At 40.6% G+C, this 24,936-nt stretch overlaps 1 protein-coding gene across 1 annotated transcript; it reads right to left on the reverse strand.

The window, feature by feature from the left end:
• Window positions 1-7,965: 7,965 nt before the first annotated feature.
• On the reverse strand, window positions 7,966-23,676 carry rps6kal (ribosomal protein S6 kinase a, like). The gene is made up of 22 exons (XM_053323310.1): window positions 23,426-23,676; window positions 20,811-20,870; window positions 20,587-20,703; window positions 20,408-20,489; window positions 20,228-20,308; window positions 19,812-19,891; window positions 18,999-19,105; window positions 18,148-18,185; window positions 17,800-17,942; window positions 17,604-17,674; window positions 17,380-17,468; window positions 17,082-17,146; window positions 16,523-16,625; window positions 16,223-16,347; window positions 14,856-14,978; window positions 13,215-13,304; window positions 12,963-13,121; window positions 12,710-12,871; window positions 12,475-12,551; window positions 12,205-12,322; window positions 11,937-12,077; window positions 7,966-9,311 (listed from the first exon to the last, which is right to left on the reverse strand). Exons 1-22 carry the CDS (start codon window positions 23,450-23,452, stop codon window positions 9,186-9,188), a joined length of 2,184 nt encoding a protein of 727 aa, XP_053179285.1. The 5' UTR covers window positions 23,453-23,676; the 3' UTR covers window positions 7,966-9,185.
• Window positions 23,677-24,936: the final 1,260 nt, after the last annotated feature.

Raw genomic sequence — 24,936 nt, forward strand, 5'->3', positions numbered from 1 at the left:
CCGAAGCACCGGGAGGAATCACAACCCCCTCCACCTCCCCTCCCCTCCTCTCTCTCCCCTCTTACCCCGGACAGGACACTCGAGCGCACGGGGGAGCGTGGTGGCACCTTCCAGCCATCCTCGCCCGTCCCGTCACAGACTCCTCCAGACGCCTCCAGCACTGACCCAAGACAATAACAATAACAGAGATACCTGTTCAAGCCTTCGTCATTTTTCTAACTGTCATGAGGGCATTACTCTATAGCGGCATATCAAAAAAACGTCACATTTTCAGATCACTTTTTTTGGGAGCCCGCCAAATTATTTTCTACATCACGGATATAAAAACAAAAATGTGCCTAATAACCTGCCAGCGCCTTTGGTTTGTGTCACCATGTCCCATCAGCTCCATAATAATGCTATAGGAATACAGCTGGGACTGATGTTTTGGTTTGATGTGTGCGGGCTTTGCTTCTGTTTGTATGATGAATGGAGGGGGAAACAGATCATAATAGTGGCTCTTTCACTTATTTTCCCCCTTAATTTGTTTGGACACCAGAGGCCATTTTACAGTCCACCTCATGCTTCTCCTCGGGCTCACAGTGCTTTATAGTTCTCAACATATTTACATTCATTATTTTGTAACATACTCGTAGCAGATCTGTAATTATTATTATTTTTTTTGCATATGCAAATAGGCCCTCATTCCAGTTGTAGAGGTACCAACATAATAGCACTTGGAGGGTGTTTTTTTTCTTTTCTTTTTATTAAATCCCTCCCTTATGGCCTGTAGCTTATGAAGCCACACACAGTTACAGTTATTTATAAATTAATGTATTTGATTTTCAATCATCTCCGACCATAGAAACTGTGTGGACTCTGAAACAAGAGCCGTGAATAGAAAGAGGGGTTGACGCTATACACCTGCCTATAATTTTATTGTACGTTCACTATCAAAATTTTATAATCTTAAATACTCCTGTTATTGGTTTATTTCTTAAGTATTTTTTCGAATATTGTACAGTTTTATATATTACCCTTTTGAAGTCATTAATTTAAACAAATGCTCTTAGTTATTCATGCACTTAATTAGCAATGTTAAAAAAGGGAGAAAAAAACCAACAAAAAAAAAGAATACGACAACAATATTTTCAGTAAGATTTGAACTGTTTCGGCGGTTTTATTCCAAATTTCGATGAACAGCTCAAGTAATTATTTATTTTCAGTATAAAGCTTGTATTATGTTTTGAAATAAACTATGTATGTTGTAATAAACAATTTTCTTGCTACAACTGTTCACTGTCCAAAACAGAATCCAGCTTCTGGTGAATGAATACTGAACATTTAAAAATTAGAAGTAGACTCAAAAATTATTATTATTATTATTATTATTATTATTATACTTATTATTATTAATTTAAATAGCCATAATAATTATCAACATTGTAGAATTAAATGTTTGCATAATTTAAGATTCTTTACTGTCCCACTTAAACTCATGACTGCTTATAACTAAAGGAATATTCTGTTCAATTTATATGTTTCTACACGTCAGATTTTCCTGTTTGCCATAACCTTCACTCAGCTTCAATGTCATATCAAAAGGCTGCTTTTACAGGTTTTCTTATGTCACTAACAGCTGTGAAATATCCAGGGGTTCAACAGGACCTTGGCTTGGGGACGTTCACATCACAGAAAACTGAGAAGCTTTCTCCAGCAGTTCCTCTGAAATGTTATTGTCCGGGCCCTCTGCCCTCCTCAATCAGACATGCGTGATTTATCGCCTGGGCCGCTGGGCCTGACAGCAAAACACAATGACACACATGCACACACGCACACATTCACACATACACACACACACACACTAACACACGCTCAGACATACACATACACACACAATCAGAAGCAGATGAATCTCATTTCAAAGACTACAGCTGCGTATAATTGGCCATGAAAGGGCAAAATAGAGCTATATTCCTTAAAAAATAAATAAATAAATAAATAATCATAATGCCTAAAAATAATTTAGGGATGGTTTTGGAAATAAGTAGGCCTATAGATACAGCGCTGCTTAAATGATTCAAAAATAGAGCTGGAGAGGGAGAGTGAAGGAGGGGGCGAGGAGAGGAGAGGAGAGGAGAGGAGAGGCGGAAGGGTGCTAGGCCTTGCCTTGAAATGGAGAGCCTGACTGGAATACTAATGCGTCTGAATTTATGCATCTCCTCAGTCTGTGGCCCTGAGAGGGGGGTGGGGGAGACAGCAAGAGAGAGAGAGAGAGAGAGAGAGAGAGAGAGAGAGGGGGAGAGAAAAGGGTGTGAGGGTGGAGGTGAAGGGGGCGGCTATGTAGAAGAGGAGAAAAGTAAAACCATGGCTGATTGATTCCATCCATCTATTTTAGCTCAAAATAATCCCTGATTCTTGGAGAAAGAGAGAGAGAGAGAGAGAGAGAGAGAGAGAAAGAGAGAGAGAAAATGACCCTGGATGGCAAAGAGAAGAGCAGCCGAGCAAACAAGCAAAGCAAAGCCAAGGTCTAGATCAGCACTGCAGTATCCCCGAGCTTCCTCCACCTCAGCGTGGAGCTCCAGCACAGTTTGGATGCTGAAAAACCTTTTTATACATTCACAAACACATGACTTTAAAGAGTAACCGACACTCCCTCCACATGAATAACTCACCAGTGGAAAAATGATTGACTTTGGGAAAATGTGTAGAGGACGGTGAGGAAAATATAACAGGTGCAAGATGAAAGCAGATATTTCAGAGGTATTAGTTAATTTTTTTTTCTTTTCCCTCCCAAGATGCTTGAGGTTGGGTGACTCCAGCAGATAATTGAGCCTCTGAATCAGTCATCAGACTATAGGACAGCAACAATAGAGGAGCAGAGGGAAAAAGTGTTGCAGAGAGTTGTTTACTGGCAGGGGGAGGATAATGGGAGAGGCTGACTCGCACCTTTTTTTTTTTCATAATTGCATCTCATCTCAAACCTTCTGTTCTTTTTGAATATACTTTGTATCCTGTTTCAAAGACTTGGTTGAAAGTTAATAAGTCAAAAGTTTAAAAAGAAAGAAAGAAAGAAAAGAAAAGAAAAAGTGGTAAGCAAATTTCTTCTGAATAAATTGTTTCCTAAAGCTTTTTAAAACATTTTTAATTCATATTATTTTTACCCCCAGCTTTTTAAAGTATTTCAAAAGGTCAATACAAGTGGATAAAAACATATTAGGGAATAAAGTAGAAGTAAGTTGAAAGCAGGGGAAACAAAAAGTTGATGTACAGTTTGCTGTTTACAACTGGTATAGTAGGAGGTCACAGAGAGGGCATTAGACATCACATTTCTCTGTAATTAGACAGGAGGGGAACGCGGAGGGCTGCAGTCACAGAGAGGAACCAAACAGCAACCCTCATGAGAGCTAATAATAATAATACTACACTGTAATAATGAAGTTCAGCTGCTCATCGGCCACAAAGTGTCTGAAGTTTAGAATTAGCTGACTTTTGCTCTTCGTCTTTGCTCTTTACTAAAAGTTCATATAGAAAGAAAAAAAAACTATACTCATGTTTTATTTCTCACTTTAAACATATGTTATTTGTGAGGTCATCAATGTACTTCCATACCTCTGAAGTGAAGCCACTATGTTGTGTTAGGACGCATGACTTCTCACCACTTTCACACTGGAGCACATCTGGATAAAAATGTGTAAATGTGCAGACAGCTAAACATATAAAGTGATTATGAAGTATTGAAATTTACTGGAAAACACTAAAACTTTTAAAATTATCTGACAAAGATATTACTCAAATAATTATATATTTTACTATTGTTAAATTTGTTAACTAATTAAAGTGATGGGGAAATATTTGAAATAGACTGAGTTTTGGAATATAACTCATAATGCAAATGAAAAATAATGTTAATTATCTATTACCAGAGTTAGGTGGCACATTGGATTCCATATTTGTTTTAAAGTTAATATTTCATCACTCTGGTGTATTAGTTACTAGTACATCTGAAGTGCTACTGTGAGGATTTGCAAAATGTTTTCCCATATTAACAAAACTCTCTTATTAAGAAAAAAAAAGTTATTGTAAAAAAAAAAAAAAAAAAAGTTATGTTACAGTTCTTCTTGTGTCAAATCTGTTGCATGCAGGACGTCCTGTTGAGAGAAACCAGCTCTGGAAACAACAACAGCACAAAACTCCCTCCTGAAATCATAGAATCACTGCATGTGTATGAAAGAAAATCTTTTAATAGCAACACTCAGGAGTTAAAAATTCTCCTAGAGTCTCTCTCGGCCTCAGAGAATATGAAGCCTTACACTGGTTTGCTTTGGATTGACATATCCAGATATTTCATTAGATGTTTTTGGCATTTTTACACCACAAATTGCACGTTTTTCAATTGCATAAACACACTTTTTTTTGGCAATGCATTTCACACTTGTTGCAGTGGGAATCACGCACTGATTCAACACATTTTCAGACAGTGTATCAGTGCTCACTTGAGAATACAAACAGCCAGGGCCTACACCTCTTACTACTGCAGGGCAACTGACACAACTTCAAAGCCAGTGTGACCAAAATTGATAACTGATCACTGGAGGGCAGACAGGCAGACTATCAGTAATGATAACGTATTAGAGGACGCAATCAATTCTGACTGTGGAGCAACTTTAACTGGAGAGAGAGAGAAAGAGAGAGGAGAGAGAGAGGAGAGAGAAGAAAGCGGAGAGGAAAGGGGAGGGGAGGAGACATTGAAGAAGAGAGAAGAGAGAAGAGAGAAGGAACTGCAATACGATTAATCGCATAACCTAAAATCAATTTCTCATCCTCAGTTCTGAAGTCCCATGACAGGGCTTCAGTACAGTTTGTAGGGTAGGGGGTTGGGGGTTGGGTTTGGGGGTGTGGGGGGTAGAGTGAGACGTACAGTACAACCCTGGCAGGGAGTCTCATTGTGAAAGTCAAGAAGAATAATCACGAACAGGAAAAATGCAGTGCAGGTCTTTGTTGTCACTGATAAAATAAAATAAAAAAATCCTGTTTCATTTTGTGCACCTTCTTAAATGAGAGTTATATTGAGTCACTGACTGACAATGAATCATAAAAATTGTGTCAGTAGAACAGCTGCCTCTGTGATCTTATTGTTCCTCTCTGCTGAGGCTGTGACATTCATGTCTTTACAATTACTCTGACAATTAAAACTATATTAAGGTTTGTGCTTTATGATGGCTCTGCTGAGGAACGTATGAACCCTGACTGACACGTGCACTTTGTTATTTTTGAGGCTGGCAACCTTACGAACTCTGATGTGATGTTAGGTGTCGCACGTGGCTGCACAGGTGCAATTAAGAGGCCTTATTTCAAAAGCTACAGAGCCGAGCAGCACGCCTGCGTTTAGAGAGGAGCTTCTGTCATCTCACTTACCCTGCCGGAGTGTCTATTGAACACACACACACACACACACACATACGTACACGCATATACGCACACAAACTGAGTGGTGAGAGCAAAAGGCCTGTTTATGGCTCTGAGAGAGTAAATCACTGTGTCTGATATCTTCATTTGAGACAGAGGGCTGATCACTGCTCGTCCTGCTTGTTCCACATTAACTCATTATCACACACGCTCACTCCATTAATTCTCTTGCTTTTATTAGCAGCAAGAGTGGATACACACGCACACACACACACACACACACACACACACACATACATAGTGGACTGATGACAAGCACTGCCTCTACCTCATCTGACAGCTAATGGCTTCATTAGGAGCAGCGTGTTAATTGGCTGACTTTGGGGAGACGCTCGTTAATGAGGATAAATAGATTCACACCTGAGAGAGACACTGCCAGCCACAGCAGCAGCACTGTGGGAACTCTGGATGACGAACAAATATGGGACTGCACATATGACTTACTCACATTACATGAGTGTAAGTCAATGTGACAGACCCCTGTCCCGGTTTTACTTCCTCCCAGCCTAAACACAGTTGTGTTTCCTTGCCAGGCGGACTTATTAGCCCAGTGATTGATTAGCACCAGGAGGCCAAAACAAAGAGCAGTGTGTCAAAGCAATCAGCCCCACTGTTTACCTCTCAGCTCCAAGGCTGAGTGCAAAATGCAACTAATCCAGGAGAGAGAGGGAGCCAGAGGGTGGACATGGAGTCAACTCAAGACAGTTGCAGAAAAAGGACAGCAGCTGGTCCATAGGCCAGAGTGTGTGTCTTTCTGTGTGCGTTTCTCTGTGTGCAGTGATGGGAGCAATCCTCACGCCTGAATCCATCTGCTTCCCTGCCTAGATCTCCATCCTCTGCTGTCCGGTCATGACAGTTCTGCACACACACACACACACACATACACACACCACTGGTTAGAGGATCATATATTCTCAGGGGAGCGGGGGGTTGGACAGACAAAATGGAAGCAGGCGAGACTGATCATTTACATAAGGGTAAGACACAGACCCACTCAGAGACTCCTATGTGTTCAACTGCCATGTTAATGTCTCATGTACTGGACAGTGTTACCATCTAGTGGTGGCTGAAACTCTTTGCATGGCATTCATGTTTGCATGGAAGGAGTCAGAAGCATGAGTGTTTTGGGATGTGGCCTTTTTCACTCAAATGACTTATCCCTGGTACAAGTCTCAAATGTCAGGGCACTTTTCACATAAAGCAGGTGTAGACTGTACTTTTTAATTTACAGAGACACGACATTTCCCCATGAACAAGCACTTAGTGACACTGGTAAGGGAACAACTCCTCTTTAATGAGACGAAACCTTGATCAGAACCGGCCATCTACTTTGAGCGGTTGGGTTGAAAATAGTTAATCACTGTTTTCATGGGAATTATGGATTACATAAGAAAGGTGTCTCTCTGTGATTGCATACCCACAGAATGATCATTTTACTCTCAGCTGAGCATTTTAGCATCTTTCAGTGAATTGTTTGGGTTTTTACAGCCCATTACTTTACTGCTTTGGTTCCCGTTCAACACTCGGGAACACTCAGTTTTGTTTCCAGCAGACGTAGGCAGATGTTTTTAGTGAAAAGTTCAAATAAAAGTATTCTACTGAACAGGAGTTTGAATGGCTATCTTGTGAACATAGAAGCATCTAGTTAATATGTTTAGCTAGCATCTAGTTAATATGTTTAGCTAGCATCTAGTTAATATCTTTAGCTAGCATCTAGTTAATATCTTTAGCTAGTATCTAGTTAATATCTTTAGCTAGTATCTAGCTAATATTTTTTAGCTAGCATCTAGTTAAAGATAGTGGAGACTAAAAGGAGAATGAATATTGGACTTAAATTCACCAAGTGTCGCGAAATACTATGTGAATGGAAATGTAGCTCCATATGTCTGCTGGAAGTGTCATAATGTATTTATAGTATATGTTATTATATGCTAGTACATTGTGCTACTTTTATGATGATAGGTCAGTGTTGTGTTTACAGCTTGTTTTGCTGTGGCCAAATACATCTATAGTAGTTATACAATGAGGGTTAATAGAATTTTAGTATGGGCGCTCACATTAAACAGGTAATTAAAGTAGTATGTTTTTCCTGCATTAGTGAGGACAAATCGCTAGACCACACTTAAACATTTATGGGGGAACATTGTTGTGGTTTGTTGATTCAACAGGGACAGTGAATTTACAGAGTTGACTTACTTTTTATAATTTCTTTAGTGCTTAATTTGCCACTCACATTCACATGTTGATTTGGTAACAGAAATCTCAGATGTCAGCATGACTAGAGGTAAGTGAGCAGATGTTTTGTTGTTTAAGAGAACCAAACCCTCAAAAATTAATCCACGCAACTCCTTAAAGAAGTTTTACCATGTCACAGCTAAACATGAAAACTGCATCTCTCTAGAAATGAATGGAAATGTAATGTGTCATCCTGGAACTGACTTGTTGATTGTTGCCCAGGAGACAGATGTTTGGGGGTGCGTTCTTCTGACAGAATAAACCAGCTCATGATACAGCAGATGCATGTCAATAATGATCTTTAATGTCAATATATACAGAACTTGAAAGAAAAATAGAATCTTAAAAATCAAATGAAATAAATACAATATCATACAATTTAATTTCCACAATGTCTTTTTGAGAGATATCCATGGAAATGTTTTTTTTGTTTTTTTTTTTTAAATTCAGCCTCTCTGGTTCAACGGGGTGCGTCCCGTCCCCCCCAGAGAAATCCCTACAGCTCCCCCACATGCTCTTCATCTTCAATATCTTCATTATATAGATATACTATATATATTTTTTTTTATATATTCTTCTTTTTTTTTTTGCAAACTAGAAATTCTGTTATCGTTACCACATTGTTTCACCTTCCAACTCTAGACCTTATCTTTTGTCCATCTGCAGCTTATTTTACCTCTTTTGATACACTGTTAGCATCACAAAGTAACATGAGTCAGACGGTGAATTATAAAGGGAAAAGAAATACAGGTTCTGTCCACACATGCATTTATGTTACCAAAAGTGCTGGTAGATGATTTTGATCCTCAGGGACTCTTTAATCCGCCATGAGCAGAATCTTTTTTTTTTTTTTTTAATTCGTTTGTTTTTAAAAGAATCGGAAAGAAAACAGTCTGACATTGTCCCTCAGTCAATATCATCTTACCAATACTCTCACACATAAACCATTACTTCACTTTGAAGGAAAGAAGTTTCGAGAGCAAAAGTAAAAACAGGGAAGGAGAGAGAGAGAGAGAGAGAGAGAGAGAGAGAGAGAACTGAGGAGGAGAGGATGGCGAGGCGCAGATGAAGAGCAGTGGGGGGGCACAGTTTACCGAAGCAGCTTTGAATCAGCCAATCACAGTGAAGGAGAACATCAGCTGGTGCGATTCTTCCCGAGGAAGAAAGAATGAAAGGCGAGGAGGGTAAGTGCATATGAAAGCTGTGGAAATAAATACAAGTCTGTCTCCCCAGCAGTAACAGATATGTGAGTTTCCCCTCTTCCTCTTCAGCTGACTTCTTCACAATCCAACCTTGTCCAGTGTGTGTGTGTGTGTGTGTGTGTGTCTGTGTGTGTGCGTGCGTATGTAGGTATGTATGAGTGCGTATGCCAGGTGTGTCAAAAAATAAATAGATTAAAAAGGGAGACAGTGGGTTTGACTGGCCAGGACTTCGGTCTGTGTTTGTGTATGAGAGTCCAACTGAGAGTGAGGTCAAAACCGGAGGGCGAGCAGTGTGTTTGTCTACATGTCTGTTGAGGTGAGTTTCTTCATACTGCGTCTCTGGGCTAGACTGGACGCTGCCACTGGCTCCAACACCGGCTGACTCGTCTTCTGGCTCAGTGCTGAATAGGTGGCAGCCATGGCTCCCTGGAAAAAAAGCACAATTTTAACCTGGCTTCAAGTTTATAACAGTCACAACTTTGCATTTGAATTTAATATAGAATACCACCACTTTTGGTAGGGAAACTTAGCGCAGACATCTGTATTTTGTTAGTGCTGATGAGGAATTGGTCAGTTTTGTGCTACCGAACAAGCTCAAATTATGTCACTTTTATGAACGTGTGCTTTCATTTTCAGCATGGATGCCTTGGCTAATTTGGAAAACATGAATCAAAATAGGTCCTGATTCATTTTTGTGGAACAACTTATGACATAATAAACTAATTGTTATGGCTCTACCTGATAGGTGTATCAGAATCTGGGTGAGTTACATTAATGATGAGCTTATTCATCCTATTACTGTATTACATTATTGTCGTTTATATCAGAAAAACCATCGGATCAGACACATGGAATGCATTACTTCATGTGTGGGACAACTTCAAAAGTGGAAGAAAGTTTTACATCATGGATGACTAATATTACTGCTGGCTAAGACTCAGATCAAGAGGTCAGGAGGTTCAGTTATAATTATGAAATATACACATGGGTGTACAGGGTGTGACTGTTACACCACACGCGTCTGTTACACCACACGCATCAACAAATCAGTCAGTCAGTCAAAGTGATGGAAACATCCAGTGAGCACAAACTGGTGCCTCATGGAGGAGAAAGGTCAGAGAGAGGCCACAGAGAGAGAGAGACAGACAGACAGACATATATATATGCATATATTTTCTATGTAGGAGAAAACTGATGTATGGCTACTACAGCTGAAATGATGAGCTGATTAATTGCTCAGCTGACCACAAGACAAACAATCAGCAACTTTTTTCATGATCGATTAATCATTGAGGTAATTTTTGGAGGAAAAATTCAAGTACTTACTAGTTTCAGTTTCAAATTTTATGACATGACCATGTACCCAATCCTACTTGCACATAATTGATTTTTTATATATATATATATACACACACACACACACACACACACACACACACACACACATACACACATATATTAAAAAAAAATATATATATATATATTTTTTTTACATGTTTTCTTCTTTTTAACTACCCTATATAAATAATATAAAAAACTGCTTATAATGTGTTTTATGATGACCCCAATGAAGGCCGCAAGCTGAAACGCTTTGGTCTCTCAATAAAATTGCTCTATACTACAAGTTTTGCTAGAGCTCTGAACTTTTTATTATGTGGGAAAATTTGAAGAATTCACTGCTTTCTTTGTCTTATGTGATAATAAACTGAATATCTTACAGTGGGGGAAGTAAGTATTGAACGTAAACTTTTTTTTCAGTAAATCCATTTCCATTGACGATATTCACATGAAATATTCACCAGAAATCAAATTTTCATCATAAATAGTCATAAATAGTTAATAGTAGTTATGTGGAATAAAGTGGAGAAGCCTTTGTTTGTAATGACAGCTTCAAGACTCCAGACTGCAGTGCTCAGGTGTGATTTTGGCCCATTCTTTTAAAACAGACTGTCTTTAAATCTTGATGATTATGAAGGGCCCCCTTGTGAACTCTGATCAAGTTTCTTCCATAAATGTTGCCCCAGTGGTGCTTACTGGATCATCATCAAGAGATGACTCAAGTGACACCTGGTAACAAAAGGCTTTATAGCTCATAAATATGTACTAACCCAGCTGATATTTATTTGCACAGATGGTGGATGAACAAAGCTAACAATTTGGTAACAGTATCTTGAGTTTCAGGAAATTGTGGTTGACATTTAGCACTATTTTCAAACATTTCCCATGACTATTATTTGCTAGAAACAGCTGGATCTTCAGCTGCACTACTCTTGGATAATGCTCAATGTCACAACACAGACAGCTAAGATTGCTACATGAACGTAAAAGTGGCCTTGGTTATGTCCTTAGACCTGAGAGAAATCAGAGTGGAGGTGGGACAACTCTATAAGCCTCACCTATGATACTTGCTTTGGGGTTGTATATAAAAAGAACAACATGACAGATAGAGAGGGATTGCAGTGCAGGGTGGCTGGCCTCTCTGCATCGTAGGGTGAAGAGTTCAGCGATGTGAGAGTGCCTCTGTGTACAGCTGCTGCTCCCTGAGATTAAGATGAGCCAACTTAGGCGGTTCAAGCGCTTGTAAGGATGCTGCCCAGACAGGCTTCTCTCTCTCTCTCCCTCCCTCCCTCCCTCCCTTTCTCTCTCTCTGGAGGAGATCTGAGAGAGAACTCATGTATGTGACGGAGAGGCCGCACCGCTCAGATGTCAGTGCTTGGAGAAAACACTTTTCTCTTTGCAAAACATGATGTTTCAAATGCAAAAACCCCACGAAATCTTTCACCACTTTTGAAAGCTGAACATGGCAACTTCCCCTTTTTTTTGTCAGTCGCATAGCAACAGTGTTCTCACGACAAATCACCACGGATCAGACTCACTTTTATATTTCCAAAAGCAGAGGCACTACAAAAAAAAAGGTATCACACAGAAGAATCCAGACCCTTATCTGTATCCACTTCCAACTTTGAGATACTACTACTCTTTGGTTTCCACCACATGGCAACAAACAGAGCCCTGTGTGTGTCTCTGATAGCGAGCAGGATTTAGACTCACCTTGACGAGGTGCGGTGCATCATGGCGTGTGAGCTGGAAGTGTGGTAGCGTATCTCTGCAGGTAATCCAGGAATGCTTTAGAACCTGCTCGGCTGTGTATCGCTGGTGAGGGTCCACATGGAGCATATGGGACAGCAGGTCCTGTAACACACAACCACAACATGTTATTATAAAAAGGTATATGAGGGAAGTACACAACTTTAATAGGAGCTTTCTAGTATGTTATAAAAAAAAGTAGTAATGGGAGATCAATCATTTAAGTGTTTACCTTTGAGGTGTCTGAAACAGTATCCCAGTTGCCGCCTGTCAAAGAGAACTTTCCGGACCCTATTCGAAGTAGGATCTCCTCTGGTGTGTCGTTTGGCCCGTTAGCAAACGGCGTGTACCTGACATGAGGTTAAAGGAGAGGTTAGGGAGTACATAAAATCACATTACACACACCATTATATAAATCCTAATGTGCACTAGTCTGAAAACTAAACTACTCCCATCTATATTTAAAGCACATTCCAACAGTTGTTCCTTACTGCAGTCTTACCCTGCCAGCATTGTATACAGTAGAACTCCAAGACTCCATATATCACAGGCTGCGTCATAACCTTGCCGCATTAGTACCTAAACACACACACACACACACACAAAGATGAATGATAAGAGATTAGTACTCTTCTTCCTCCACATCTTTAACCTGCACCTTTCAGAAATCAAACCTTACATTTCTTCTACCATTTGTTATCTTTTTGCTTCCATTACTGTTCCTCTTTCTCTCTCACCTCTGGTGCCACAAAGTTGGCAGTGTAACACGGTGTGAGGAGCAGGCCGTTGCCCCCTCGAAGCTGCTTAGCAAATCCAAAGTCACAGATTCTGATGGAGTCAGGATTCCCCGAGTCGTCCATATACAGGATGTTGCTGGGCTTTAGGTCTCTGTGTACCACCTGGGGAGACGGAGAAGAAGGGAAAATAAAAAGAGGATCAGGATCTCTGATTTTCACTCATGCTTGTACACATGCAGGAGTGTTTCCTCACCCCTTGGCAGTGGAGGTAGTCAACAGTCTTGGTGATGGTGTAGAGCACAGCGCTGGCCTCTCGCTCAGAGAAAAACTTCTGCCTGAGGATCTTATCCAGCAGCTCCCCTCCCTTCATTAGCTCCGTCACCACGTAAACGTACCTGCCCTCATCATACACCTGACACACAGATCAACAAGCCGTTAGTAAGTTGACAAACTCTTCGAATCTTTAATGCGCTGAAATGTTCAAACACACACAACTGTTACTGACGTCTTTCAGAGTGATGATGTTGGGATGCTGTCCGTATCGCATCAGGATTTCAATCTCTTCAGAGGGGTCCCTCTTACTTTTGTCTATAATCTGTGACACAAAGACAGAAAGACAAGGGTACTTAGCATCGATAAATATCAATCATTTTGTGTACTAGAACGCTGCAGCTCGAGTTTTAACCAGAACAAAGAGATCAGAGCACATTACTCCAGTTCTAAAGTCTTTACACTGGCTCCCAGTCAGCTATAGAATAGATTTTAAAGTTCTGCTACTGGTCTACAAATCACTGAATGGTTTAGGTCCAGAATACATGAATGACATGTTAGTAGAATATAAACCCAGTAGAGCTCTGAGATCTACTGACTCAGGTCAGATAGTTGAGCCCAGAGTTCAAACTAAACATGGTGAAGCAGCTTTTAGCTGTTATGCTGCACACAACTGGAACAAACTACCAGCAGAACTGAAATCAGCCCCAACAGTGAACACTTTTAAATCCAGGTTAAAAACATTTCTCTTCTCCTGTGCTTACGATTGAGCTCTTTTAAAGCACTTTACATTTTAATCTTTCATTTGCACACTTTCATTTGCACTCTATGTCCTTTTAATGATTTTAAAGCTAATTTATTATTTTATGCTGCAATCATTTTATTTATGTCTTTCTATTTTTCTGTACTTTGTTTTTATTATGGGGGTGGGGGTGGGGGTTAATTGTATGTTTTAAGTTTCTCAAATTACATGTTTTTCTGTTTTATGTAAAGCACATTGAATTGCCATTGTGTATGAAATGCGCTATATAAATAAAACTGCCTTGCCTTGCCTTGCCTTACTATCATAACTGCTCCTGTGGTGCTTTGCTACTCTGTGGCTCCAACTGCTGTGTAAAGCTGTGCTGCCCTCTGCTGGTTTGTTGGCATCACTAACCACATTCAAACTCCATTTTCAGCAGATTGTCACAAACTAAGAAACTCTATCAACTAACATGTGAAAAAGTGCTTTTTGAAAATTGGATTTGAAAATAGTGATGGTAGATAAGAATTTCAATGAAAGGGGAAAAAGGTTGCCACACACTCACGATAACTCTTATTGTTATGCTCAAATCTATGCTGGTTGCTTAGCAACATCACAATGATGACAGGACTCCAGGAAGTTACAGTGGATATATTCCCAGCACATAACCTTAATAAAACAAACTTGTCATCTTTACACGTTGGTTTCTGTATGGATTAATCAAACAAGATACAGAGGTATTGGGAGGCATTGGGAGGTGGATTTTGTTACCTTTAATCAGAGCCAGGGTTGCCGTTTCCTCCTTTCTTATCTAACTCTTGAAAAGAAAGCAAATATTTCCCAAAATGTCTAAATAATCCTTGAAAAGAAGAAGCCACAACTGGATTCTGAAACGGGATAAATCGTGCTTTGACTGCCCATTTCTCACTAACCACCACTGACATGCCCTTCAGCAAGGCACTTAACCTTCAACTGATAGTACACCTTTGTGGCTCAGACGAGGGTGAATCTGGCTGTTTGTTCAGACAGAGCTCTGGTGCGCAGTAGGTCAAAGAAAGTCATTTTAACTTGCAATCAAATTTCATTCATCATTCTATTTGATCTGGGGAAAGGATTATTCTTGCGTCTGGTTACCTTCACAGCGTAGTCCACGGCAGAGACTCTGTGCACACAGCGTTTACAAATGGAGTAGGAGCCGACCCCTATGTCCTCCTGCAGCTCGTACAGATCAGAGAACTTGGCTGAACCCCCGTGCATCTGTAAAAGGACAAAAAACATTAAGCATTACATCACGTTCGGTAACATAAATTGTGTGAATTAAAACGTCTTGTCCTTCACAAGCTTTGCCAAGACATTAAATTAATGAAATGTGACATTTCGAAAAGCCACAATGCCACTGCGGCCCGTTTGTAGTCCGAGCAAGTCAATAAAAAAGGTCAGCGCAAAGCTTCTGCAGCAACAATGTTTCGACACTTTTGTTCGCAAATTTGCCAGAGTGTGACTTTACCGGTAAACTTACAACATACTCAGCAGTCAAACTGTCTTAACAGATTTACTGCCACTGCTTCCTACTCACACATCGCTTAACGGAAAAGTGCTGTCAAAATCTGTCAAACTGCTAAGGGGCAAAGGTGTGAAAGCCACTTCAGAATGTGTGTGTGTGTGTGTGTATTTGGACAATTACAGCTAAAATTAGGCATAAACTGAGCCATGCCGAGTGTGAGTAGGACAGACTGTGTGTGTGTGTGTGTGTGTGTGTGTATGTATGTGTGTGTGTGTGCGCGTGTGTGTGCATGTCTATTTTTAGGAGAAGCAATTTCACTTAAAAACATTGTGAGGACATTTCTATTATGAGGATATTTTGGCCGGTCCTCACAACTTCAAAGGGGAAATTTGAGGGTTAAGTTTAGAATCAGTTTAGGGTGAGAGTTGTGATTAGCCATTTAGTTGTGATGGTTAAGATTAAGATAAGGGGCTAGGGAATGCTTCCGTCAATGAGTGTCCCCACATCGATATAAAGACAAACGTGTGTGTGTGTGCAGTGTTGGTCTGTACTCAAACAAAATGGCCATGGATAAGATAACTGTGGTCATTTTCAGTATTTAGTTAATCACTTCTGATCCTAAATGTGGTGAATATCAAGAGAAACAGCCAGTGGAGTCAGGATTGGATGTATGTGTATGTGTGTATGTGTGTGTGTGTGTGTGTGCGCGCGCGTGCGTGTGTGAGTGAGACAGAGAGCTAAATAGTGTATAATAAGTAAAATGTGTTAACTGTTCACTCACAGCTATCTCCAGATGTGTTAACTGCAGTGTTAACTCTCTTTCAGCAGCTTTTTTGCAACAATGAAATACTGTCAGAAGCTCCGTAGCAAAGCAGTCGACATGTTGAGTAGAAAATACCTTTACTGTGTCATTGTGTTTATCCTGGTTAATATGCTATAAATTAACCTGTGTAAATTGTGATAAGGGACGCATGCAAAGTGGATATAACGTGCTCACCTGAACTATTGGAAGTATGCTAAGCAGCGGGGAGCTCTTGTTATCATCCATGGGGGTTGGAGCAACAAAACTGAAGCCTTTGAAGAGCTGGTGGGCGTTAGCACTGGGAGGGATACCTGGGGAGTCTAAATACACAAAGATAATTCATAATGTAGATAGATCAACATACAAACACTAACTAAATTTTTACAGTTGTAGTTTTGTCAGCTCTCACTCGCAGTTTCCATGGCTGCAGGAGTGGCTGTTGCTTGTAAGCTCAAGAAGCATGTGCACAGAGCGTGTGTGTAGGTGTAGATTTACCTTTAGGCGTTTTAGCGGTGAACTCTGGGTCAAAGCAGAATGTGTCATCTGGTTTACCTGCTGCAGGCTTGAATGGGGGCTGAAGCTCTCTCCTGAACAGTTTCTGCAGAGGAGACGACAGGCACACACATGCAAAAAAAAAACAAACAAAAAAACCACACACACACACGCATGTCAGAAATCAAACCCTACCACAGGCTGTTTGGACTGTGTGAACATATGCGAAAGAGAAGCCAAGACCCCTCCCAGATTAACCCCCTCCCAAACCCTCCACAGCTCTGTCCAGCCAATAGCATCCTGCTGGCTGTTAAACACTCACGCAGGGCTATTAGTGCACACACAGTGAGAACTGGCCCTCTGCCCAGATGCACACACACACAAACATAGTTGGCATGGCCAAGACTGATGGCCAGTGCTCACCAAGCCAAACGTTTGGTAGGTGTGAATCCTCGACAGAAGCTGGAGAGTTACGTGTGTGTATGTGTGGGCCTGTGAGAGAAGAGAGGAGGGGGTGTGTGTGTGTGTGTGTGTGTGTGTGTGTCTATGTGTATACACTCACATTCCAGTCGATGGTGGAAAAGAAAGCATGGCGTTTGATCTCCTCCACTCCATCGGGCCCGGCCCCTATAGACACAGATCACTTCAGTTCAGTAAACCTGGCGCGTTTGTTTTGTATTGATTTCAAAAGGATCAACACATTTACACGGTTTTCTCTCTGTTGTTTTCAGCGTGTGATAAGAGTGGATGCCAAAATGTTAACAAGCGAAAGCTAAGCACAATTTGAAGACCGTCTCTTCGCTGCTTTTATTCCAAGAGGTCCACACACACACACACACACACACACACACACACCTTACCTAGTCTGTTAGCAGGGTTACGTTTAAACAGCATTCTCAGCAAACTCTGGGCCTCCAAACTGAGGAACTGAGGCATTCCTAACTTAGCTCTGTGGGGCAGAAAAGAGATTTTGAACAAATGAATATGTACAACAAGGAAAGCTACAGTTAATTATCACTTATATATCAGGACTTGTCTCTGTCATGCTTTGAGTGTCTTAATCATGCAGCGCATAATGACTCACTTGAGAATCATGTTCATGGTCTCGTTGCGGTCTTTCCCTTGGAATGGTAATGTCCCCGTTAGCATCTCAAACTGCAAACGTACAACAGAGGAAAAGGAATGTAATGGGCACTTTTCCCCCCCCCTAATCAGCTCATATAAAAAAGGTCAAAGCAAGATGAAACCAGTGAGTGTATGTTTTTATGAGAGTGTTGTACCATAAGTACTCCCAGAGACCACCAGTCTGCACTCTGCGTGTGTCCTCTCCTGTTGACCACCTCAGGGGCCATATACTCCACCGTACCACAGAAGGAATAAGCCTTCTTATCAGCATCTACTGACTCTTTACTCAGGCCAAAGTCTGCACATAGTGAGCCAAAGACAAATGTTAGGAACACCTTTTAAAAAATTTGTGGACAAATTCAACAAAAAAACAACAACACAAAAGTTGCAAAATAAAGTCAGCCTATGGATAATTCTGTTTAAGACAAAATATTTCACAGTATCTTAACATATGAATATAAACTAGATTATTTTGGCTATTTGAATATAAGTCAAAAACACACCTGTTAACTTTATGTGTCCAGCTTCATCAAGTAAGATGCTGAAAGACAAGAACAGTTTGCCACAGAGATGCGCTTTAGATCATTTGAATTCTATACGACACAGTTAACAACAGTACAGTGACAGACTTTAAATCATCTCATGCTCGCTAGTCCTCATATTCACACAGTTTAGTGCAAATCTTGTTCTGGATCTCTGGGGATTTCAAAAAGGAACTGATAATCTGAGTACTCAATTTAGAGCCACGCCAGACACATTAGTGAAATGATTGAGGTCTGAAAAAAGTGGAGAATGAGAGTGTTAGCGCGTGTGTGTGTGTGTGTGTGTGTGTGAGAGAATATATAATATGATACACTAAGTGCAGTTGTGAGATATATAAGGAAAAAGCATATGGTGGCAGTTGTCTCTGGACAGTTTCTTGTGAGGTGACGGTTAAAACTCACTAAAATAAAATTCTAATTGCTTTGACACTGTGAGTTAAGTTCTATAAAATTAATTCACTTTATGGAATTGAGTAAAAGTTCTAGCATGATTTGACTTTAAAACAGAACCTACAGTACATCAATTTACTGTGAAATCTGATCAGAAATGTCTTATAGATTGAAAGGAATTGTAAATGTACTCATGTTTTATTAGAAAGAGACTAAGCATGTTGGAGGAAGGTGGCAGGTGATGGCAGCCAAGGACAGTATACATGTGCAAATCAGAAATCATCAGTGACATCATACTTGTAAGAGCGGATGTTTAGAAGGAACCAAAAGGATATGACAGCAGTGCACACCCTTTCTGAGTTGAATGATGTGGTGTTGGAGAAAGAGTGTGAAAGGTTAAAGGGGGAAGGTGAGGTTCATACTTCTCTGGCTTGAGATCTCTGTAAACTATGCCCAGGTTGTGCAGATGGTCGAGGGCCAGGGCCAGCTCTGCAAGGTAGAATTTCACATCTTCCTCTGTAAACATAACCTGATAAGAACTGGACAAATTTACTCTCTGAACTCAGAAGAGGAGACAAATTCAGCAACAAAAGAAAAAGAAAAAAAAACTTCAACTTCAGAAACCACAAAACAGAGAGAACAAAGTATTATTAATGTCACAATATCAACATTTCAAAAAAAGGGCAACACGATTCAGCAGGCTGCTGATTTGACATTGCCAGCAGCTATCGCTTTGGTTCTGAGACATGCTTTCAACACAAGGTCTATCTAGAGAACAATCACACATTTCTTGAGCATTTGAAACGAGCTGAACCGGGACGTTAACTGACAAGCATTAATGATCTAAAAGCGAGGAAATATTCCAAGAAAAGCACTTGTGTTTCCGTGAGGAATTCAAGTCATAATATGAATAAAATGCAAGCAAAAAAACAACAGAGACAAATGACTTGGCAGTACTTATGCGTCTATAAAATAAATAAAACGCTCCTGCATATTAAATGTGCACCTGTTCCATTTGTAGCTGTCACCCTGACAATTCCTCTGGGTTTATAAAAGAGCATAATGGCACATGTAGTTTGAATTTTCACAAATATGTTTAAAACACTAGGGGGCAAAAAAAGACCATTTAATTACTGAAAGAAAAGCACAGGCTGTACTTTACTTGTCAAGTAGAAAAAAAAAAACAGATAGACAGATGGAAAAATAAGATGTAAGGCAACAGGATGTCAGCTTACCTCTTTGGATAAGCGAGTGAATACATCCCCTCCCCTGAGAAAGTCCAGTATTAAATACAGTTTCCCTTCTGTCTGAAAGGCTGAAGAAGCAATGGAAACAGAGCACATTACTCGCACGCTTATCATACTCTTGATTTCAACAGACACACTCCTGAGTTTAGGTTACGCTGTGATACATGTAAACACTATAACTCACAGGAGCAACAGCTTACTAACATCGACAAGCTGAATACGATATTAAAAGGGGACAAAAGCTAAAGATGTCAGAAGCTGCATCAACACAGTCCTATTACATAACTGTGTAATAACACTCAAAATGCACTGATACATGTTAATAGTGATATCTCGGATAAGTACACAAAGACGCTCATAATCCACTTATCTTTCACCCACTTTGTGCCTCTAAACTCTCTTACCGTAGTGCAATTTCACTATGAAGGGATGATTGACCTCCACTAAAATGTCTCTTTCCATCTTAGTGCGAACTCTGTCCCTGACTGGAGAGACAAAACAGGAAGGGATGGAGTGAGCCAGAGAGAAATTCAACACTTAAGGGCAGAGCATACTGGACAATGTGATGTGCACTGTCACATTACCTTTCAAAGATGCCTTTTTTAGAACTTTCATTGCATATAACTGACCAGCATCTGGACCCAATATCTTCCTGACAAGAAATACCTGGGAGAACGGGAGATATTTAAGGATGATACAAAAAGAAAAAAAACAACAACAACAACAACACAGTGATTTGATTGGGTGAAGTGTGTGCCCTCACCTTGCCAAAAGAACCCTGGCCGAGGACTTTGAGCAGTTCGAACTGAGATGGATCAGCTTTTTCACAGCCCTCTTTCACATGGTGGGTGATAGGAATCTCCTTATATGTCCCTTCATCCTACTCACACACACACAGAAAAAGTATGAGACACACACACACGAGGCTGCAGGTAAGTCCACCTACATGCACACATATCCCAAGACCCCAAACCCATCATTACTTACACAGTGTGTGAAAGAATCTCCCTCCTCCATGGGCTCGTCCATCATCTGATGTCCATTGACCTGCAGCCAGAACAACAAATGTCATCAGAGTCTGCAACAGTAAACACTTTAACAAAGCTTGTGAATCATAGCTTTCAACTAGAACAGGACTGTGACTGCTGCTGCCGCACGCCCACTTGTATGATGAAAGATTCAACAGATGAAATCGATGAGTCACATGCAATAACAGTGCGCTTTTGCTTTCCCAACTTGAAGCTGTATTTGTTGTCAAACAGTATGGAGTCCATACTCTAAGCCCGTCCAGCTGTCCAGCTTTCATCCCGTCCCTATAAAGCCCCTCATTATTAGCATTCTAGCTTAATCCCCGGCCAGAGCAAAAACAACATGTCTGACTGGCTCTCAGAGTCTGATGTTTGCTGGGGCTGCAGTCAGCTTTCAGCCTCTTGAGGATAACTAGGCCCTGGTTCTTTCAGGGCTTCTGGCTGATGGTGGTGACAGGACGCTTTAAAAAAAAAAAAAAAAAAAAAAAGACCACAGACCGACAGGCTTTGTTCTACTCAGAGTCACATTTAGAGGGCAGTTTTAGCCTCTTTATTTAAATAGCAAAACACTTATCAGGAAAGAATGTCAGACATCTCGGTATCTGCATGTAAATCTGATAATTAACTGACTTCTATAATGCTATCCAGGTCTGCATATTTCAGTTCTGTGCTGCTCAGCCTGCATGATGTATTCAGTCCAGTGTGTTTGTGTGTGTTGAATTCCATCAAGCCTCTGAAGAGAGGGGGGATGAGTCATAGCGCTACGCAAACCCACACAGTGGGTGGAGCCACCAACATACACTCGTGTGCATCCACAGAACAGAGGCCAAAAAAAAAACAAAAAAAAACAAAACCTCTTTCATATAGTCATATAGCTACAAGAACTACATCAACAACATAAACATCCAAACTGAGGTAAAGGATGTAAACTTCACAGCGAGACAGAGCACAGAGCTGTGTCAAAATGTGAGCCTGGGTGAATCTGTGTGAAGTCTAACATCATCCAAGGCTAGCCAAAGTCAGGGCAGTGCTTGTGTCATAATTCACACATACATTTTCACTCCCACCTTTCACTGTGGCTCATCATGGCATGTACCAGAGCGCAGCCTACACTTGCAGCACAGACCCAGGCGAGCCTTTTTCAGCCTTTCCTAAAACATATCTGACAGCCATAGACTATACATCATCTCATAATCGCCTCACACAAGGCTTTGATCAAATATTCAGCCAAAACAACTGATACCGAAGTGGATTTATCAGCCAGCATTACCACTAGCCTATCTTAAGTGGCTAAGCTTGATGTTTACCTCTGTGATTCAGTTATCTTGGCAGTATTCAAAAGGTGAAAGGCAGATTAAAAGAGCTTAGTTGTGGCAAGAGCTGAGAAACTTTATGAAACATAGTAATATCTGGGAGCTTACAGTTTGAGGAGTTATTTAAAACTACCATGCCACCCACAAAATCCAATGTCCTTCAGCAGACTGGTATTATTATTATTACTATTAATTAGAAATCACAGTTTAATAATGTACTAGTTCAGAAGTGTTGCACTGGCTTTCAGCAGGCTTTGAAACCCAGAAGTTGACACAAGGCGCAGTTTGGAGGCCAGGTGTGAAAGAGTACAAAGAATGCCAGAGATGGAGAGGTTTAGGATGGCAGAATGGCTGGGCTGCACATGAAAAAAACATCCTATTGATCTGTAGCATATCAAGAAGTCTTTGAAAGGGTATAATAGAGTTTCACTTAGGGTCTGACGATGATACAATCTCCTTTAATTAATATCTTGCATTGCATCAACAGCCCCATGTTGTTATATTAGAGCCTGGGGTAGAGAATATGTAACTGTAACATTGTTTTTTATCCCAATTTCACTTTGTTAACGCTGCTAAGTTAATATCTTGCTAGATGCGTAAACCGATACTTTAATTAAAGGTTATTACATAGCTTCAACTCCGAAGTTTATATCCAATAACAACAACAACATCATCATCATTCCCTCATTTCACTTGTTGTGTAGCACGTCGAGCCAAGCATAAAATCTCCTTATGTTAAAACTACCAACACATTGCTGAAATATTTTGAATTACCTTACTGTAGAAACATTAAAAATCACTTAAGCATCTCTTTAACAAATAGAAAGCGAAGGTTTAACAAAAAAAACTTGCTTGCAAGTTACAAACCAGCAGGCTGTCAGTTAGCAGGCTAGCCCCATGCTAATGCTACACACGCTAAGCTAGCCGCGAAGCTTACTCCTCTTGAGAAGTGTAAATAAAAACACAACAACAAGAGGAAGCTACGTGTCATTGGATAAAGAGCCCGGCGTGCTTGTGGAGTTACGAGAGAAGTGGCAAAAAAGCCCGGGCGTGCAGATATCAAACTTAATAAACCCCGGGGGCAGTGCAACAAAAATAAACATCTAAACCAGCTGTTAGCATTAGCTAGCGCGTTAGCATGCATCACGGTACGATGCGGGGTCGTGACGCCAAATTGAAGCTTGAGCCGGACTCTCGGTGCAAAGCTAACTTAACGGGACATCGGCTCACACCAGAAAAACAAATGAATACGCAAACTCACCTCACTACTAACGCTGTTTACCTCCATCTTGTGCCAGGCTTGCTCTCTTTAAGTCTAAGGCATCGTACTCCGCCTAGACCCCCGCTCCACGTTGCATGTCTTCCCCCCTGATATAAGTGGAAGTCCGGCTGTTCTGCTTTGATGATCAGATGCAAGCTGCGTGTCTGCGGGCCGCTATCAGGACGGGATCTGGAGGAGGGGGAGGGAGGGAAGGGGTGGTGGTCGGTGCGGGAATACTTGCTGCTAATGACCGGACCATACGCTTACCGACAGCACCGCTGCCCTGCCATAGATGCGAATATGGCGGCTCCAGTGGTACCTGATCGTCAGTGAATGAGAGTTTATTGACGTATTTATGACGCAACTCAGTTAAGGATTTCCCCCCGTCCAAACCAAAGCAGCGGATCTCGAGATGGAGGGGGTGGCGGGGGGCAGGACAGGACGTGGTGTTGGTGGTGGTGGTAGTGGTATTAGTGGTGATGGGGTGCTTGATGCTGTTTGACATCCTGCGTGTAACATACATGCATCCGAAATAGACACTGCCGCTGTGACAGACAACACGTTTCATTTTTAGGATTGACGCAGGTTGAAATGTAGGCAGCAAAAAACACAAGCGAGATTGAAATCTCTGTCTCTGATCTTTACGTGTGTAAGTTGAAATGTTTTTAAAGCCACTGATTTATAAGCCTGTCCATCCCCTAGTCCAAGAGGAAATAAGAGGCTTAAAGCTCATCCACTTTCGCTCCAGCGCTGTTTCTCTCCTACATAAGTCTTTGTGTGGTGGCGTGGATAAGAGTAAGAAATACTTCATTATTCCCCAGAGAAATTTAAGTATCACAACAGCACCGTCCAGCACACAACTATAGAATAAAATAAAATAGCTTTAGTAAAATAGAAATAATTGTTACTATAAATTGTGCTGTAATAAAGTAAAATGAGAGTAGTGAGATAGAAAGTAGTATTATCCACTGTACAGTGATCATATAGATATATATATAAAATGAGTACAATTAATATTATAAGGTGTGCAATAGCAACAATAAGATTATTCCACATTGTGCAGACTAATAATTATATACTGAAATTCTTAACTAGTTACGAGTTATTGTAATATGTATTGATATACTGTATGCTACATGTCTTCTATCTTGCATAGAAACTTATGATTGATGCTGGGAGACAACACAATTTCAATCATGGCCACAGTCTTCGCTGGCTTGTGCAGACATGGATAGATCATTGTAGGACATTTTATTGTGGTATATTTAAGGCTTAAGATCAAATCTGTCACCTTCTGATTGAGGACATGACCAATAGTAGCCATGATAATTACTGTGAAACCTTACAACAGGGGTCTGTACAAATCATATGTTCCTCAAGTAGTTTGAGGTGGTTAACGACAGAAATTGCAGCATATTGTTCTTGTTTCTTACCGTGTGAATTTTTAAAGTAAAGACTAGTGTTTCATTAAGAGTGGACTATGACTCTGTGTTCTGTTCAATCAGTGATGC

The sequence above is a fragment of the Scomber japonicus genome, chromosome 8 (genome assembly GCF_027409825.1).
Source record: "Scomber japonicus isolate fScoJap1 chromosome 8, fScoJap1.pri, whole genome shotgun sequence".
Classification (NCBI taxonomy): domain Eukaryota; kingdom Metazoa; phylum Chordata; class Actinopteri; order Scombriformes; family Scombridae; genus Scomber; species Scomber japonicus.

What these genes read in the sequence shown, in the direction of transcription:
- rps6kal (XM_053323310.1), bottom strand. Translation starts at nt 23,452, where the DNA reads ATGGAGGTAAACAGCGTTAGTAGTGAG. An exon ending in CTGTATACAATGCTGGCAGG is followed by an intron (nt 12,323 to 12,474) that starts GTAAGACTGCAG and finishes ACCTCATGTCAG; the next exon opens with GTACACGCCGTTTGCTAACG. An exon ending in CTGTTTCAGACACCTCAAAG is followed by an intron (nt 12,078 to 12,204) that starts GTAAACACTTAA and finishes TGTGTGTTACAG; the next exon opens with GACCTGCTGTCCCATATGCT.